Genomic DNA, 16,345 nt, shown 5'->3' with positions numbered 1-16,345 from the left:
TGATGTATTAAACTATTAGTAAATTTACATTTTAGTCATTCAACTTCAAAAAGTTACAAAATGCTCACTGAACTATTTGAAGATATTTGTTCAAACCACTAAGTTGGTAAGTTTTTTTTTTAAGTTCGGCTAGCGAGCTCCAAGTTACAATTCGACAATCTGTACAGTGGAAGTAGAATAACATATCTTAGATCCAAGTTGTCTGATGGTCAGTGTCGGAGATCAGAGAAAAAATTAGTTGTTTGGATTTTGGTTTGCAAATTCTTAACGTTCAAAGTTGTTTAATGAAAAAAAAAGCTGAACTATAGAAGAGAAGCAAAATGAGATTAAAAAAGACCATACAATAAGGACTTTAACAGTCCAATGACTTAAATAAAAATTTTCGAATAATTCAACTACCATTTTATAACTTTTTAAAGCTAAGTGACCAAAACACAAATTTACTAATAATTTAGTGACCTTAAATATATTTTACCCTTTAAAATATAAAAATGTTAGCCTAAAATCCTATAAATATTGTATAAAGTCGTCATCCCAAAGGCAGGCACCACAAAACAATACTCAGAATCAGCAGAAGCTTTATAGTTTCAGAATTCAGACAGACACAAACAAACAATTTCCATTTTCTCATCAACCAAACAGAAAATTCTTAGTTTTTTTCCCAGGAAAGTGTAGGAGAGAAAGTAATCAGAGATGGACAAAATGGGTATATTATGCTTTGTTGTGGCCCTTTTGGGGTCAGCAGGTGCTGGCTTTGCTGCTGAAGTTACAAGGGTTAAGGTAATGAAACATAAAACATCATCATTTTGTTTTTGCATAGATTAAGGCTTTCTTAATTATGTTTTGTATATTGGGTTCTGTGTTAAATTCTTGTTTATGTTTTTTAGGCTTCGCAAGTGAAGTTAGATAGCTTCAGACAATGTTCATATCCTCAGAGCCCTGCGCTTGTTTTTAGCACATATAATATCAGCAGCAACGATTTTGATGGCTCAAATAATAATAAATGTTGCCACCGGCTGTTTTTGCTGCATTAGAAGAACCGCTGAACCTCACTTCACTAGAGCTTTTTGCTTCTATATTATTTCATGGTAATTTTCCATCACAATCCTAGAGTTGTTCATCTCGACCACCTGACCCAATCACCTCAGCTTGGTTTATTTTTAGTCGAGTTTGAATTTATATTTTTTAACTCCGAATTAATTTTACTATTTATAAACAATAAAAAATATAAAAATAATTTTAATATTTAATACTCTTTAAACAAAGAAATGAGCTTTTGGATAGATAGGTTCAAGCTTTTAAAGGTTTTTAGAATCACATTTTAACTCGAAACTTGAACTAAGGTGCCGGATACCGGTTAGATATGGGTGACAGGTCTAGCTTGAACACCTCTACTGATAATGCTTAGAGACTTCACTTTTTTATTGATCTTCAATTTTCTGGATTTCTTTTTCTGTAACCTGAATGTTGATACCCAGGGACATGTTGATGCAGGAATATTACATTTATTATTGGCATGGGTCTATTGCTAGCCGGTGCAGCACTGAATGATAGACATGATGAAGTAATTGTGAAAAACGGCGGCTACTACTGCTATGTTATCAAACCAGGAGTGTTTGCCACCGGAGCTGTCTTGGCTGCTGTAAGTTCCATTTTCGGAGTCTTTTATTATCAAACCCTAAACTCGAAAGAGAAGGGCACGAGCAATGTAGAGATTCCGAATCAAGGTGGCATAGTCATGGCACAACCTCAATTCCCGATCCAGAAATCTGGTTTTGTAACTGAAGATGCTTATAACAAGCGACAGTTCAGTTGATCGGAAATCTTTTTCGTTGATTTTCCGGCGTGCATTAGTCTTAAAATCAATTTGGTGGTTGCGTTGGCATGGGTCAAATTGTGAAAATTAATTTTCTTTTCATTATTATTTTTCTTACTGAAGGATTATTATTGGGTTTTTCGTTTCTTTTTCCTTTTTATATATATTTTAATTATTTTTCATGAAAATCTTCAGTGTTCGGCCTATTTTCCATATTATAAATAAATTTACAATAATAAATAATAAAAGACAAATGAAGAATAATGAATAACTAAAATGTGTTAACAAGTTTTGGGCCTTAAAAGCCCAAATAACATTGAAATTGAACTTTTTAAAATTTTAGTCTAATCATTATAATTGTTTGTAATTTCTGTTAAAATTTATCGACTTTGTCAATTATATGCAACGCCATATGAGAATTGAGAATAGTCTAATTAACGTGCTAAGTTGGTAAATTTTGACAGAAAATACTAACAATATTAATAATTGGGCTAAAATTTTAAATCTCAAAAGTAAGAGAAGTTAATTTTAATTTTTAAGTGCAAAGACTAAATTTTAATTTTTGTCTAAGTATAGGGACTAATATCAAATTTTAACCTTTTAAAATATTGATTAGATCTATTAAAGGATGAATGAACTTAATATCTAGCTCAAGAGAAACAGGATAAATATTAAAGCTATACATGAATTTTGATCTAATGTGCAATGTCATACATGAATTTCGATTTTATACGATTTTATACATGAAACTTTGATTTGATTCAATTTTCATAGATCACTAACACCATTGTCAAATTAACATCATTTTACGTTCATATATTGCACACAAAAATAATTAAATTAATTCAATATGAAAATAAATGTATTTATTTATCTAAATGTGCACATTAAATCAAAATTAAAATTCTAAGTATACATATAAACCATGATTCATATTTTATATGTATAATTGTACCAAATTCAAAGTTCATGTATCAAATTACACATTTGACCAAAGTTCATGTATAAATTTAATATTTATTAAAAGACTATTTTAAATATTTTTATTTCAAAAATACGTTTTTATGTTTCTTTTATGTGAAATTAGGAAAAGAAAACCATGCCCTTAATTTTATTTTTATTTTTTTTTAAGAAAAAATTGGGCTTAACTATTATTTAGGAGGAAAAAAGGGGATTTTATTATCCTTTAAGAAAATTTTAATAACCGGCAAATTTTAAAAAATTTCGAAAACCCTAAATTCAAATTTCAAATGCAGCCGCTCCAACGGTCAAATAATCTCTAGGGTTTTCTCTCAACGTCTCTTTCATCCTTTACAAATTACACCTTTAAAAGGCCGGCATTTCTTCCCTCCTTTCATCTAAAAAAAGAGACTTTTTTCTCAGTAACCAAACAAGAAAAAGAAAAACAAACTATCTCCGTTTGTTTCTTTGATCTTTTGAAAAAAAATGGATTTCGATTGCCTTACAAGGAAAGAGCTTCAGTTTCTTTGCAAGAGAAACAAAATCCCAGCTAATATTACCAATGTTGCCATGGCTGATGCTCTCAAAGCTCTTGAGATTGTAAGCTCCTTTTTTTTCATCTTTTTTTTTATATTTATCATTATTCTTTATTTTGAACTTTACCTTTTTATATATTGATCGAAGAAAAAAATTTGATAGAGTTTGAAGATCAGAGCTGGAGCTGCGTATCTTCTATTCGATTGAAAGTTTTAAATCTTAAATATCTCTCATGTGAAACGATTTCGATTATTTAAGGTTTCTGCAATTCGTTTAAGAGTTTATTTTTTCAATGAATTTACAGTTTGGATTCTTTGATTGAATGGTTCTTTTTTCTGTTTGGTTGCCAAGAAAACAAGGGAAAAGGGAAAATCAATAGATTTGTAAGGAAAAGAACTTTTTTTTTAGAATCCATTTGCCTACTGTTGTCTTCTTTGATAGTGAAATGGTTACCATCAGAAAATAATAATTCATTTAAATAATAACAATAATCATTTCCTTTAATTGATTCTTTTTAGAAGGCTCATTTTCTTGAAAATTCCCAATTTCCTTTTTGTAATGATCTGAATAAATCGATGTAACAGGTTGAAGGACTTGAGGAGTTCAAGAGTCAATCTCAATCCCCAGAAAAGACCATGAATAAAACATCACAAGAAATCCCCTCTACTATTTCCAGGACATCAACTCGGAGAAAACCTACCAAGGAAGAGCATCAAACTGCACAATCGACTGTCCGAACCCGAAAAGTGACAAGAAGAACAGCTGAATTGGATGAAGAAAACAAGAACCTGAATGTGACTGAGACTCCTGCGGTGACTACTAACACCAGCAGGAGGGCTAAGAAAATTGAATCTGAAGTTAAGGATCAAAAAAAGAGTGATTTGGTTGAGACTCCAGCTTTGCAGAGTGGTAGGAGAAGGCCTGGAGTGGGATCTACAAGGAGGAAAGTTGAGGATACATTGCAGACTGGCTACGGAACAAGGCGGTCGGTGAGGTTACTGGAGAAGTGTATGGAAGGGTTGAGTTTAAAAGAGAGTGAAAAAATGGAGCCCGTGAAGGCTGATGAAATGGTGGAAAGTGAAGTTCAAAACAACAATGGCCAATCTGGTATGTTTTTCTTTGTGTTGAATGAATTTGGCATTTTGATTTTTCAGGTTTTTTTATTTGTTCATCTCATGAATTTGAATATGTTTACAGAAGAGTTACCATTGGCTCGAAATTTAAGTGCATCTCTTGAAGATGAAAGGGATTTTAAAGATGATGTTGAGGAAAATAGCAAGTGTGAAAATGGAGGAAGTAATGGGACACTGATCTCCCTTAATGACAAGATTGATGAGCCTGAAGGTCCAAAGGGTATGAAAGCTATTTGCTTTTAACTCTTTTAACATTTATTGAACTATGGCAACCTATTTGTGCAGTTTGTTTTCTCAAGCCATCTATTTCGTTCTCTTTGAAAATGGTTGTCACACTTCAGGTTGTGATGATAATGCTGTCTTTGAAGACTCATATGAGACTGTGAGCACGCCGAATGAGGAATTGGTAGCTGATGAGACCAATGATGCTGCTGTATCTGAAGAATTGGTGGCTGATGAGACCAACGATGCTGTTGTTACTGAAGAATTGGTGGCTGATGAGACCTATGATGCTGCTGTTTCTCAAGAATTGGCAGCTGATGGAACCAATGATGCTGCTGTTTCCGAAGATGCACCTGAAATCGAGAGCTTACCTGAGAAATCGGTAGCTGATGACACCGATGATGTTGTTTCCCATGAGGAATTGGTAGTTGATGAGCCTGAAGTACTGGTTGCAAATGCTGAGGATATATCTGAGGAAGTCTTGGATCATTCTTCACCAGTGGAGGCTGTTAGTGTAGAAGAGCATGCTAATCAAGCTCCACAGGAAATTGAAGCAGTACATGATGATCTAACCATACTTCCGAAAGCTAAAGAGTATGCCGAGGGCGAAGTATCTCAAGATGTTCCTTCAGTTCTCCCTGAAGATCATATTGATTCCTCAGCGAAAAAGGGAAATGAAGCATCTAATGATGATCCAATGACTAATATGGTGGACGAAGAATCTGATGATGATGTCCTTGGCGATTCAAACATCGATGATGGATCTGTAGCTGATGAGGATCTAATGACTAATGTGGTGAATGAAGCAGCATTGGTTGATGCAAATGTAACCGAAGCCAAAACAATCCCTGTGAATTCATTCCACAATGCTTCCCAATCTGTTGTGGATGATGATTTCCAAGTGCAGGATCCAGAAGCATTGATCGATGTTGGTGTAATGCCAGAGGTTGAATTTGGAGAGACAACTGAGATTATTTCAACCACCACCTCAGTACCATTGCCATCACCATTGAAACCTCAACTTTCTCAACCAAGGAAATCATCAAGCAAGAAACAGACAACAATCCCGGAGGAGAACATCAGCAAGGAGAACATTGATGTTGTGAAGAAGGTGAAGAAAAACAAGAACGTCATTGATGAGGGTACCATGCAGAATTTGGAAGATTTGAGCCTAAGGAAACTAATGAAGCTAACCAAGATGTTTAACAAACTAGAGATCAATGACAATATGAAGAACAAAGAAGATGATAATCTCAATAAGGTGAGGTTACTTTCACTCTCCAAGTAACATAGAAATACTTTGAAATGGTTCAGTGACAGTAATTTGGGTTTTTTTTTTTTTATGAGTGCAGCAGCCATTTGGGAAGAGCAGAACAGCCTTGCAATCATTGCCACAGAATTGTATGAACAATGAAGAAGCAGAGAAGCAAAACTGAAACAAGCATGTGATAATGATGATGAAGGGATTCAAACCTTGGTTTGTTGGTCTCCATTGGGTTTTTTTTTTTTTTCTAGCAAAACTGGAAAAACAATGATGTTTTATTTTTTTTCTTTTCCATTTTACAGTCCATTATTTTGCTAATAGTGAGTCCTAAGATGTAAGAGAGACCATTTTATTTGGCTCATCAACATCATAAAGATGTTTTACAATTTCATCTCTGATTTTCTCTCCAACACTTGCGTTTACAATATAATACAAGGCACTGTTACACAGTTCATTATTTTGCCTTCTCTATAATATAGTCCTCCACTTTCTTTGCAAATCTGGGTTAATTTTTAACTGCATTCCAACCTTTTATTCCAAACTGTAAAAATCATGGGTAAAAAGAACTCTACAAAAACCGAGTAAATTGGTCCTCTACAAAAATCAAAGCAATTTAATCTTTATCAATTTCTAAAAAAAGGACAGCAATCAAGTGGGGCGTCAATGTTTTTCATCAATTTTATCAATTTGATTTTAATAATTTTTTAAAATTAAGGCCAAAAAGACCGATTAAAATTATTTACTAACTTTTGAAATTGACAAAGATACTTATTTTAATTTTAAAAAATCAATTTATTCAAATTTGAAATTGAAAAAGGTTAGAGAAATCTTTTCGCCTACAATGAACCTAACAATTAAACATGATATTAAAAATATAATGATGACATACCCATTTCACAAATCTATCACATGTTTCAAGTAGTTGAATATGGGTGAGAGACATAGTGGATTAGCATCGTCATTATCTTATTTGGTTTCCTCTTAAGCCGTCAAAAGCTAACTTGAAACATGTGATAGATTTGCTAAATGGGGTGTGTCTCCCACCTGTTATATACATTAAATTTCTTATTTATTTGTGCTCATTTTTTCTTTTTCTTTTTCGGATCTTCTTTTTCTGAATTTTTATTTTTTAAAATTTGAGCATTTAAAGAGTGAATAATTAGTTTAATTAGTTCGATCATCGATTCAATTTGAAAACTCAATAAACTATCACGTGAAAAGAGATTTTATCAAACATCAATTCCCAAAGTACAGATTCCATAAAAATAGATTATGCCCAATCCGAGGACCATTGTCGTTATATCTAAAAAGATTAAATTTTAGCATAACTGGAACCATTAGCAACTAAAGGAAAGAGAAGTTCATATATGCTTAAAGCACGTTTTTTCCGTGTTGCGAAAATCAAATAGAAGGTGGATCTTTGGATATAATCATGATTTGAGGGTTAACTCCAAGAGATTTTAGATGGCTTGGCTCTCCTACAAAAGTGGGCTTGATAGAGTATTGATCCAAACGGATAATTTAAAAGTAGCCAAAACCATTCAACATAGTCAGTTGAATTGTAGGTTCACTAGCTAAAATGGCAACTGATAAGGATCATAACCTTCAAGGATCGTAACATTCAAATTTTCTAGGAAATAGATCGTAACGTTCGAATTTTCTTGAAACTTTTGAAGTCTAATACAGATAGAAATGCTTTCGTTTTATATGAGCTCAATGTGATGTGGTGTTTATTTCTTCACCAAAAAGAAAAGCACGTCTTTTCCCCAATTTAAATAATGGAAAAATATTATAAGTAAAGTTAAATATTGTCTAAAAAAATCCCATAAATTGAAAACACTGCTAATATTAAGCTAATAATGCACCTTTTAGTTCACTACTAAAAACTCATTCACCAAAACAGTAAAATATGTGGATTGATCCATCAAAGCAGTTCCAACTAGTTTGGCATCCCAAAAGCCAAGGTTTTTTTTGCAAGTAATGAGAGATGAACCAATATCCCGAAGGCCACATTGTAAAAGTTCGACCTCCGGTTCGGTCCAACCGGCTAATTTTTGCATATGCATAAGTCTTAAAGGTTGCTTGGTAGAAAAGGCAAATAAAAAAACAAGCGAAGTAGTAAAAGAAAATTACAATGAATATTACATAACATTGGGGAGTGGTTTTAAGGCAAATTGATTACAAAAGTAAACGGAGTTCTTTTTTTTTTTGTATCTACATTAATAATATTCACCTAGAAGGTAACTCTGTTGGTTGTTTAACAGTTAATGAAGGATTAGATGAATTTGATGGATTATGGGATCCATTATCTTGAGAGGGTTCGATTACGTGAACCGCTCCATCACTCATCCCGAGAGCAATCTGGTTTGGTTCCGATGGGTGAGCTGCTATGACCACGGCGTAGGCTGCACCGTTGCTGCCACTGCAGAAAGTTCATTTTTTTGTCAATGTTTGCTGTTAAAACAGTTGTACGTAAAACTACTATAAGTTACGAACACCTGCTATATATGCTACCTGACGGATAACGAAGGTATGTAAGCCGAAGGTGCTATTCGACATCTGAGTCTCAAGTTATCGGAATCAAAAACTCCAATGGCGCCGTCACAAAAACCGGCATAAACCAGTGAGCCATCGCAAGAATATATTGCACTCGAAATGGGAGCATTTAATGACTCTTTTGGAGACCACTGCAAAAATGAAGATCAGCTGTTTATAAAATCATACGATCGAAACGGGTATTGAAAATGAATAAAAACAATATATATAATTTTTCATGCATAGACAACGCTAAAAACTCGTCCAAATAAAAACTGGAAACATACAACGAGCAAATAAAAACTTGCTGGAAAAATCTGCTACTGTTTTTCCAAAGAGCAAAGATCACGGTAAAAGTACCATGAAAGCCCGAGCCAAGATTGCATTTTGCCCCCTCTACTCAGAAAATAGACAAATTAGTCCATGTACGCTAAATCAAAGAGCAACCTTTCTATTAAAAATTTCATCTATTTGTACTGTTGAAAACTGACGTGGTTAATGAAATAACCAGACAATGACATGTGACGTGCCACGCGTACCTCATGCTAACATACAGGAACCAATTTTTAATAGTAGTTTTAAATGAGATTTTTAACAGAAAGATCAGTTTGCTCTTTGATCTAACAGAGATTAATTTGCCCATTTTAGAGGGGGCAAAATGCAACCCGACTCTTAGTATAGAGGCCTCTATGGTAATTTTACCCAAAGACCACAACTCAAGTTCGGAACTTCAGACCAGATAGATCCCGATAATAGTAATAACTGATGTTTTTGTTACCTTATTCCCACATTAGTCATGTTCTTGTAAAAGAGTTCCCCAAAGAAATATGATGAACTACAATACAAGGAAAATAATGCGAGGTAAACAACTTACTGAGCGTAAACATTCGAGCTTGCTGTCATAAATGGCTATTTGGCTCTCGTGGACAACCAATAGATGAGTTTGGTCATTGTGAAACTGGACTTTGGTTTCTCCTGCTAGCGGAGATTGACGACCAGCCGGAGCTTGTATGAACCTCGATTTTTTTTTCTCCCATCCATCTATGCTCCAAACACATAACTGCAAGCGAAATGAAGTCATATTAAACAGTTAAATTATGTATAAGAAAACTGTAAAATTGACAGTTGTTCCATGTTACTCGAACTTGGGGTGAATCTTGGATATGGGTATGTCCCATGTTACCCAATACGTTGAACATGGCTTTCAGACACGGCATTATACAATATTCATTCAATCAATGACTAACCTGTGCATCAGCCCCTGAAGACACCAGAGAATTCAAAGTTTGTGAAAAGGCAAGTCCGGTTATCCGATTTTGGTGGCCCTTGAGTTTGGTTTTGACCTGCAAAAAACAACAGCAGAACGTCAGACCAGAAGCTGAATGTTATTAGGGAAATGATACAATAAGCTTTTGACTTTCTGTGAAATATTTTAGCTTCAGCACCGTTGTTGCAACAACCATGAGGACGTGGTTCAAGCACACTTAACCACGTATTATCCTTCGATTTAAGGGTTTGGGGGTTATGAATAGTAGGACTTGTATAAAAAATGCTAAAAAGGATTTGATAAATGCAACAAATTAGCATTTTCCTACTCCAACAAAATTGTCCTAACCAAATATAAATCGAGAAGTTTCTATATAATTATGTTTCACCTCATCGACTCGGACATTGTAAATTTGAATTGTGGAGTCTTCCATGCCAATCGCGATAATATTATTGTCTTGTGGATGAAATGCCAAGAACGTGGCTTCAGGAGGAGGGGACATAAAGGTGGTCATCACCTGTAAAGAATTAACCCGTTGTGTAAGCAATGTCAAAAACTTCAATCAACATATAACAGGAAACAAGTGAAAACTGCATTCGTAGACCTTGAATGTCATCATGTTGAACAAAGAAACCTTCCCTCCCGAGGCGGACATAACATAAGAATCATTTTTAGATAATGCAATGCACGCAGCAGATTCTTCAGCAGGTTTAGTCTCGTTTATATCATTTGTCATAGGAGTGCCACTAGGTGGCTGCCACAATTGCGGTGCAACATATGCAGTAGCCTTCAAGGTTTAGAGATGAAAGAAATATTAGAAAATATATGTTAATAACTAAGAAATACAGCTTTTCTTATTTTAAGACACAAGACACACCTTGCCTAAGGGACTCCTTTCACTACGCTGCCATTTCCAAAGCTTGTGAACAGCATTCGATGCAAGGGCCAAAAGAGCAAGACCAGAGTTGGTATATAACAGCCTCACAACCTGCAATCAAAGATTGGTAACCCTCGATTACGGGAATATAGAAACCTAGAAGTTGGATAAAATATATAGAACAATTACGTTTGTGAATACATGAAGATATACACATGTAAAACTTATGCCTAATGTACTAAAATCCGAGAACTAATCACATTCTTCTAAGTACCTACCTTTCCTGCTGTTATGGCATCAGATAATCGTAGGACTTTCAGGTGAGAGGGATCAATAATGTCAGGAATTCGCCAGCCCTTTATCTTGTCTGCATCATCGGAAATTCGTGGCTTAACATCAACAAGCCGGCTGTTTTCCATTGTACCCTGTGAATGACACCCAAATGAAATTAGGAACCCCGGTAAGACCGAAGATAAAACGCAACTGAAACAGCAGGTTGAACATACAAGACTGCTAATGGATACAGCAGTTGGGACTCTATCAGGGCGTTCAAGGGATGGTGGAATGGCAGCATTTCCCACAGGACCAAGTGCGTTAATGATCAATGGCTGCGCAAAAAAAGTGTATGAATTTACATAGCATTGCGAAACCTGAGGAATAATTAAAACCGAAGCAGAAAACTACCTTAGAATTGACAGGTTCAGAAGGGCCTCGACTTTTATCAACGCCCCTACTCTCCAACATTCGTATCAAGCGTGAACCATCACTGTTAGCCAAGATTTTGATACCATTATCACTAGTTGTAACAGCCAACAACGACCCTTCCTTGTTGAACCGTAGTCTTGGACTGGCCTGTAAAAGGATTAAAATGGATTATTACAAGCAACTTAAACCTACTTGTGGGGAAAAAAAACTGTAACAATACTAACAGGCAACCCGCCGTCTGCGTCAACAGCTGTCAACATGGCAGTATTATCCATGTCCCAAAACTTAATTTGGAATTCATCGCCGGCTGCTAAGAACCTGTTCCTTGTTGTGTCGAACTGGACAACACCTAATGAACGCTTCCTAAAACCAGAATATGTTCTTTTGATTGCTCCTTCACTCTCATTCCACTCGACTAAATGGGATTCACCGTCTTTACTTGTTCCACAAGAGAAAAGCCTACGGGAATAAATCCGAGTTTTTGCTCATATGTATATCAAGCTTGAACATAAATAACATCGAAATAAGCCTTAAAACAAGATCAGACACCATCTAAAATGAACTATTTTTCAGGGTCAGATGAACCAAGGGAAAATAAACTACAATCTTCTTAATTTGAAATAGTTCAGATGCATCTAAAATACGAATAATGCAATGGTTAATTATGTACATGTATACGTGGAAACATGCCAAGACTTCCAAATAAATATGTGTATATTTATATATGAAAGAGCCATCTCTCCAAAAAATTAACATTTTTACCTAGTTCCATCAGCGCTATAAGCCATTGTCGTACACCAAAGTCCGGGAGCATCATAGTCCACTCTAGACCCCAAGCAATCATATAACCAAGCTTTAATCTTCCCATCAATGGCAGTGGAGAAAATAAACTGCTCATAGAGAAACAGTTTGTAAACTATGAGGATGGAAATGAAATTTACAGGCCAAAATTCTGCGGAACAACCATGAACGAATACCAGAAGCAGAAACAAAGAGTAGAATGGTAATAGTAATTTCTAATTGAGATTTACCTGAATATTTTCCTTATAATGAGGGCAAACAGAATATACAGGAGCTTCATGGCCTTCAAAAATATGAAGTCTACGTCCACCTACAGTATCCCATACCTGCCAAACACAAAACATTTCAATATCAATAAACACATTCTATTCAACCTACAAATATTAAATATGGTCAAAAGTTAATACCTTGATCGTCTTATCGTCACCACAAGTAATGATACAAAATTGCTTGTTGGGATAAGCAAATGCTATGTCGTTAACACCTCCAACATGAGCATCAATCTAAAAGATATAATAAGCTGTTCATGACCTTCTACTTTGTGAATTCCAATATATATTGTTACATGTGATAGGCTTACCTCCAAATGCGATCTTAATTCTCCAGTTGAATTATACTGATATATCTGGACTATATGTTTTGAAAATGCAACACCTATAGAAAAAGCAATATTTGATTCGAGAACATATAAAAGCAACTTCGAGGAAGGGGAGACAGGGAGATCAAACAGTATTCAAGTTTCAAGCAAAGCTTACCAAGCATAAGTCCATCAGGTGCCCAAACACATCGGTTGACTGATATCACAGCGTCGTTCAATAGAGCTGTCTGGTGTAGAATAAAGACAGAAAGATCAATGTTAGGTCAAAGGTTACTGATATCAGATCATCATTCAAGTTCCAAGCGTATCTTTGTCTGTGTTTTATATGGTAGGAAGGTATAATTGGTAAGAATTGACAAAGAATGATGAATTGGTAAAACCAGAGGAAATTGTAGAGTACCTGCAAAGGCATGGAAGCAGCTGAGATATCCCAAACTTTAAACAGTTTATGGGCCAATCTTTCTCGAGATCCTACTTCCCAAAGGCTGATGTCACCAACATTCGTGCCAACTAAAATAAAAAGTAAATCCATCAACACGTGCTAAAATTTTTAGAAGTTCATAGCAAAGTGACATGAAGAAGAAAAAATATATATTTACCTAGGAGAATAGTTTGTTGATGAGGATGAAAGTCCATGCTCATGACATTAGACCCTTGATTAAGAGCACGCACAACGGTTTTTGGAATGTCATCTTGTGAGTACACATTGGGAGTATGTGCGATACCAGAAAAGGATACCTGCAAAAGCCATTGTATTTAGATGAGTAAAAAAAACTGAGGAAACCCGGGAAATTGCACAATATATCTGTACCTCGTCAGGTTGGCCAGTACGAATGCGCTTCATCAAATGATCTGAATCGGCTGACTGATAATCCATTCCTGGCATACCAGATGGTGTCCTCGGATGCTTAAGAAATGCAGCTGAACCATCGAGGCAAAAAATAGTCAAATAATGCAAGTTTGCCGAAACATTATTATACAAAGACACCAAAAACCAATTGCATTGTTCCTACCTGCATTAGAAGGCTGGACAAGACCAGGAGGACCTGCCGCCACAGCAGCCGCATGAGGTAAAGAAGGATTACCACTTGAGATCCACCCCGCAATAGCACCAGAAGATGGGGAAACGACAGGCTGAAATGGCTGCACATCGGAGTTATCCAAGAATTTTTTTTAAGAATGATGTATATATTTTGTATGAGAAAAAATAATGCAAAATACTTACAACATGAGCACCGATGGGAGGGAATGTCCCAGCCTTGGGAATTGGTCCGACAAGAGGACTGCTAGTTGGTGGAGGAGGACGAGCACCATTAGTAGAGGGAGAACAAGAATGATCCATAAAAAGAGTTTTAATGTCAGGGTTTGGACGAGGATTCTTGCATAGCTGATGCTGCCAATTCAGACTGAAAAATTCAACAGAGAAAAATGAGCTCACAGAGACCGTACCAATCTAGAGTCAATTTTATCAATTGTTCTATGTACCATTTCTACAAGTATCAAGGTATTAACACGGAAACACTCAAAACGACCATAGAATAAGTAAAAGTCACCTCTGGTTTATTAAGGTCCTTAGTCGTGAACTTTTAAAAGCTGGGAATGCAAGCTTATCGCGAAATAAGGGATTTGCTTCAATCAGCTTCTTAAGCTCTACAAGCATGATATTCCGAGCAGATTTCGTGTCACCATATTTTGAAAGCTGCTCATTTTGTCTGATAACAGAATACAAACAGAAAATTTAGCATAATTCAATCAAGTAGCAATTAAGAACAAAGGAATGCAAGAGTACACACCTAAAGTTATCAAGAGTAAGCAACTGCGTAATCTCTTTAAAAAGTTCCTCGTTAAAGGATGCAAAAACCTTCAGATCCTTTACAAGAATTTCAACAGCCTTTGCTCGATCCTGCCTGGTAGAAGATAATGCATAGATTAATCCAACCATACAAAAGAAATATGACCCTTTGCATTATCTTTGACACCATTCACTTCAGAAATTATAATTGGAAACACATAGTTCGTGAATCCTAAACATCAACAAACAAGAGATTAACAGCAATACAATAAGTGCTCACCTGTCGAGAGCTTCCAAATACTTCTGCTTTCTAATTTCAAAGAAAATCTTCATCGAGTAACGGTTATCTTCAACCTTAGTGAACCCACATAGATAACGCTCGACTTCATCCCATTCACCAGCCTGGACTTGATCTTCAAAATGTTTCATATTGAAGAAAAAACCAGACTCTTGTTCTAACCTATAATTCAAGCAAACCATGCAAAACAAGACATTAAACAAGGACTCGAAAACTGGTCAAAGTCAATGAACTAAAAAGCCTACCACATAAAGGGTACCAATGCTTTTTCAGCTACTAACAAAGCACATTTCTATATTGCTAATCAAAATATCCATGATTTCTCACCATTTGCAACACAAAAAAAGCATTAACTACAAGTCTACAAGGTTTTTAACAAATCACATAACATGATCTAAAAAAAACACTCTTAGGGCATAATCTTCTAACCTATCTCAAAAGCCAAAAAAAAACAAAGAAAATTAACATGAATCAATATAGCAAAAGAAATAATCAACTTACTTATGAACAGTTTCCTTGAATTTTTCCTCATCAAGGAACTGTAATATCAAAAAGACCAGCTCCCTACTTAAGGAAGACATTGTCCCGGGTACTCCTAATCGCTCCAGCTCAAATATTAATGGTGAACCAAGAAATTAATTTTTTTAAAATTAACCCAAAAAACCACCACACCAAACAAAAAAAAAACCCTAACAATTCATAAAGACCCTAACAAAATACCCAGAAATGGCATTCCTTTAACTGCCTTCAAAATCAATCATTAAACACTCTAATTTCACTTTTCCCAACTAACAAGCTGCAAATCAAAATACCAAAACCTTTCTGGCCAAAACAACAAAAACCCAAATTATTAAAACAATAAATAAGCAAAAAGAGCCCTTTAAAAAAACCCCCTTTTTTCAACCTTTCACATAAACCCTAATTTCATTTCACCTTAAATAAAAGATCCAACAAAGTGTGAGAGAGTTAACTAAAGCTTGAACTTCACTCACAACAACACCAAAAGTCTGAAACTTCTAAGCTTTACTAGAGAAAAAAAAATTAAAAAGAGTAAAGTTTTGGCCTTTGCTGTAGCACCATGAAAGAGCAAGCAGAGTAAAAAAAACTAAAAACAGGGTTAGGGTTCTTTTTTCCTTGTTTTTTTTTCTACAACCACCTTAACTTTTGTCTGAAAAAAAAAATTTTTTAAAAAAAGGGGAAAACTCAAACTTTGATTCTCTTTCCCTGTCTGTATCTTTTTGTTTGTAAGATTAGGACAAAGCTCTGTTGGACTTTTTCTTTCTTTCTTTTTTTCTTTTTATGTCTCTCATACAAATACAAAATTGTCCGATTAAGTGGTATGACAGTTGGATGCTCTTTCAAATAATAGCAATGCTAGAATCTATAGAGTTTCAATGGTGAAAAAAAGTGTTAAATTTGTGAAAAAAAATAAAAAGAAATGGTGTTGGTGTTGGTGTAGGCTGCTATACATAGAAATAATTATATATTATATATAATATTATAAAAATACATAAATAAATACTAGATTTTATTTAAAATA

General features: G+C 35.0%; 3 protein-coding genes across 4 annotated transcripts; 2 read left to right on the top strand and 1 right to left on the bottom strand.

Annotated features, from left to right (window-relative positions):
• The first annotated feature begins 895 nt into the window (after positions 1-895).
• On the top strand, positions 896-1,996 carry LOC105793738 (uncharacterized). The gene is made up of 2 exons (XM_052634294.1): positions 896-1,088; positions 1,495-1,996. The coding sequence occupies exons 1-2, from the start codon at positions 985-987 to the stop codon at positions 1,814-1,816; spliced, it is 426 nt and encodes a 141-aa protein (XP_052490254.1). The 5' UTR covers positions 896-984; the 3' UTR covers positions 1,817-1,996.
• Positions 1,997-3,163: 1,167 nt separating this feature from the next.
• On the top strand, positions 3,164-6,389 carry LOC105792691 (uncharacterized). 2 transcript variants are annotated; one of them, XM_012621389.2, is made up of 5 exons: positions 3,164-3,376; positions 3,898-4,420; positions 4,511-4,666; positions 4,788-5,929; positions 6,024-6,389. In XM_012621389.2, the coding sequence occupies exons 1-5, from the start codon at positions 3,263-3,265 to the stop codon at positions 6,102-6,104; spliced, it is 2,016 nt and encodes a 671-aa protein (XP_012476843.1). In that variant the 5' UTR covers positions 3,164-3,262; the 3' UTR covers positions 6,105-6,389. The 2 variants fall into 2 exon arrangements, with proteins under 2 accessions (XP_012476843.1, XP_012476842.1); XM_012621388.2 differs by having other exon boundaries at positions 6,021-6,389.
• A 1,662-nt stretch (positions 6,390-8,051) lies between these two features.
• Positions 8,052-16,128, bottom strand: LOC105792690 (protein TOPLESS-RELATED PROTEIN 2). The gene is made up of 25 exons (XM_012621387.2): positions 15,307-16,128; positions 14,788-14,967; positions 14,509-14,622; positions 14,269-14,427; positions 13,941-14,121; positions 13,729-13,858; positions 13,527-13,636; positions 13,315-13,453; positions 13,116-13,225; positions 12,873-12,942; positions 12,698-12,771; positions 12,525-12,620; positions 12,348-12,443; positions 12,079-12,206; positions 11,541-11,775; positions 11,296-11,463; positions 11,118-11,219; positions 10,890-11,036; positions 10,612-10,722; positions 10,339-10,521; positions 10,123-10,251; positions 9,715-9,810; positions 9,342-9,527; positions 8,447-8,619; positions 8,052-8,354 (listed from the first exon to the last, which is right to left on the bottom strand). The coding sequence occupies exons 1-25, from the start codon at positions 15,384-15,386 to the stop codon at positions 8,162-8,164; spliced, it is 3,390 nt and encodes a 1,129-aa protein (XP_012476841.1). The 5' UTR covers positions 15,387-16,128; the 3' UTR covers positions 8,052-8,161.
• Positions 16,129-16,345: the final 217 nt, after the last annotated feature.

This window comes from Gossypium raimondii, chromosome 8 (genome assembly GCF_025698545.1).
Source record: "Gossypium raimondii isolate GPD5lz chromosome 8, ASM2569854v1, whole genome shotgun sequence".
NCBI lineage: Eukaryota > Viridiplantae > Streptophyta > Magnoliopsida > Malvales > Malvaceae > Gossypium > Gossypium raimondii.
Note: the sequence above shows the minus strand (reverse complement) of the source record. Positions and strands in the feature narration are given on the sequence as shown.